Source organism: Loa loa (assembly GCF_000183805.2).
Source record: "Loa loa unplaced genomic scaffold supercont3.1342, whole genome shotgun sequence".
Classification (NCBI taxonomy): domain Eukaryota; kingdom Metazoa; phylum Nematoda; class Chromadorea; order Rhabditida; family Onchocercidae; genus Loa; species Loa loa.
Window position 1 is genome coordinate 1 of NW_018109522.1, and position 2,181 is coordinate 2,181.

At 32.9% G+C, this 2,181-nt stretch overlaps 1 protein-coding gene across 1 annotated transcript; it reads right to left on the reverse strand.

Moving 5' to 3' along the window:
• Nucleotides 1–776: 776 nt before the first annotated feature.
• LOAG_14882 (zinc finger protein) lies at nucleotides 777–1,178 on the reverse strand (the record flags this gene model as incomplete). The annotated part of the gene is made up of 1 exon (XM_003150376.1): nucleotides 777–1,178. The coding sequence occupies one exon, from the start codon at nucleotides 1,176–1,178 to the stop codon at nucleotides 777–779; it is 402 nt and encodes a 133-aa protein (XP_003150424.1).
• Between the last annotated feature and the right edge of the window lie 1,003 nt (nucleotides 1,179–2,181).

Sequence of the window (2,181 nt, forward strand, 5' to 3'; positions counted from 1 at the left end):
CCTCTATTTCCTTTACACATTTTTTTGGTCAAAAAAATGCAATATTTGTTCACATTTTGCCATGAAATAGTGAATAATACCTAACGAAGCACTTTTTATGATTCTCAAAATTCTAAAAACCAAATCTCACAAGAGCACTGAAAACGACCGTTAAAAGTAATCTGTCATGCACATTAGTATTAATGCATTAGTATTAATGTACATCAAATAACATAATTAAAATGCCTATTGTCTTCAACGGAACTTAGCAATGGAACTGTGAGTTGACAAACGAAATGGATGGATAACCCCATGAAATGATAGGAGACATCAAGTGTTTTGATTAAGAAAAGCCTTTTCGTCGCCAAAAATATACTTCCATTTTATTATATATCACTTCATCAGCAATTTAATAATAGTGACAAATAATTGGAAGTTATCCATGCATGGAATGTAAGTTGTTTGCTTGTCACATATGCATTAATAATGAAAAGGCTTTTTAGTAAGATGCAAGTACACACAAGTAGAAAAGGAGGATTTTATTCACTAAGATAAGAGAAATAATTAAGAAATCATAAAGGAACAATACTAATACGCATATAAGGCAATAAAATGATTAAGAAAAGCAACAATACAATAAGGAAAACTGAATTTAACTTATAGAAAATACAAACAAAATAGGAATGAGTAATTTCGGTTTAAAATGCGTCTATCAGTTCATTCAAGACGCAATTCATCATGCGTTTTTCCCAATTAGATTCCGTCAGAAAAGCCTTGCTGCATACGGGGCAGTTGAATCAGCGCCTATCATTGTTATGAATCTTCATGTGACGTTTCATATTACTTTTTTGCGAGAATGTTTTATTGCACACAGAACAAGCGTGCGGTTCTTCATTAATGTGAATACTCCAATGCTCAAGCCGATTCGATAAAATGGTGAAATACATCCCACATTTCGAACAACTGTGCGGTTTCTCATCGGCATGAATGCTCATATGTTTAAGCAAATTCCCCTTCTCGGTGAAATTCCTCGCGCATTCCGGACAAGAAAATGGCTTCTCAGCGGTATGAATCCTCATATGTTTATGCAAACTCCCTTTCTCGGTGAAATTCATCCCACACTTTGAACAACTGTACGGTTTCTCACCGGTATGAATCCTCATATGTTTATGCAAATTCCCTTTCTGGGTGAAATTCATCCCACACTTTGAACAACTGTATAAATTGAAACGAAACGGAATAAAACTGTGCAAAAACTGTCGCGACAGCTTTGCATAAATTAATTATTTTCCACTAATAATGTAGCAGCCGAAATAAAATTAATCAGTATAAAGGAAACAGTCAGTGACGTTGGTTGTTGTCAATGACTAATCCGATTTTACCATCAATTTTTTCCATTTCAGTGCTTCAAATTTTTGATTGTGTTATGTTTGAAGACTAATCGACTGATTCATTTGGCAGCTGCCTTCATCACATTATATGTTATTAAAGAAGAATGTTGCAAAACTAAGCTTTAGGATTTATATGGATTAAAGAAAGATTTCATAATATTATTTAGCATATACAAATCAATAGCGTTAATTACAAGTGATAAAGCAATGCAGTTTTTCCCTCTCATTAATACAGCTTCAATTTTGGAGGTTTCGAAACTGAAACGATACGAAACAAAATTGTGTAAAAAATGTCGCGGGAGATTTGCATAAATTATTTTTCACAATGCAATATGGTAGTTGCAATGAAATCATTCACTGTAAAGGTTTAAACATATAAAGGATTAAACAGTGATATTATTACATTATTACACGTGGACATAAGTTATCGACACACGCAGCTAGCCACTCCCATCAAAATTAGTATTTATACATGCGATCTTCCACCGATACCTAACGCGACTGATTGGATGGTATTTGCTAGACTGTCTTCCCTTAAATTTTGTTTAACTGAGTTTTATTTCATTTATTTCGACAAACAATGTCAGTTACTCTTCAAAGTTTTGGTTACGAAATTTTAGGACTCCACGATTAATGTATAAATAAATCTGCGAAAAATATAAATAATATATAAACAATATCTGCCCCAATCTCTAGTATGAATTAATTCATTGTGTTTGAGGAAACAATAAAAATAATGCAAGTAATGAATGCGCACCAATTTCATTTTCAGCGCTAATATATTTAGGAAAGTATGTACTCGATGTCAAAG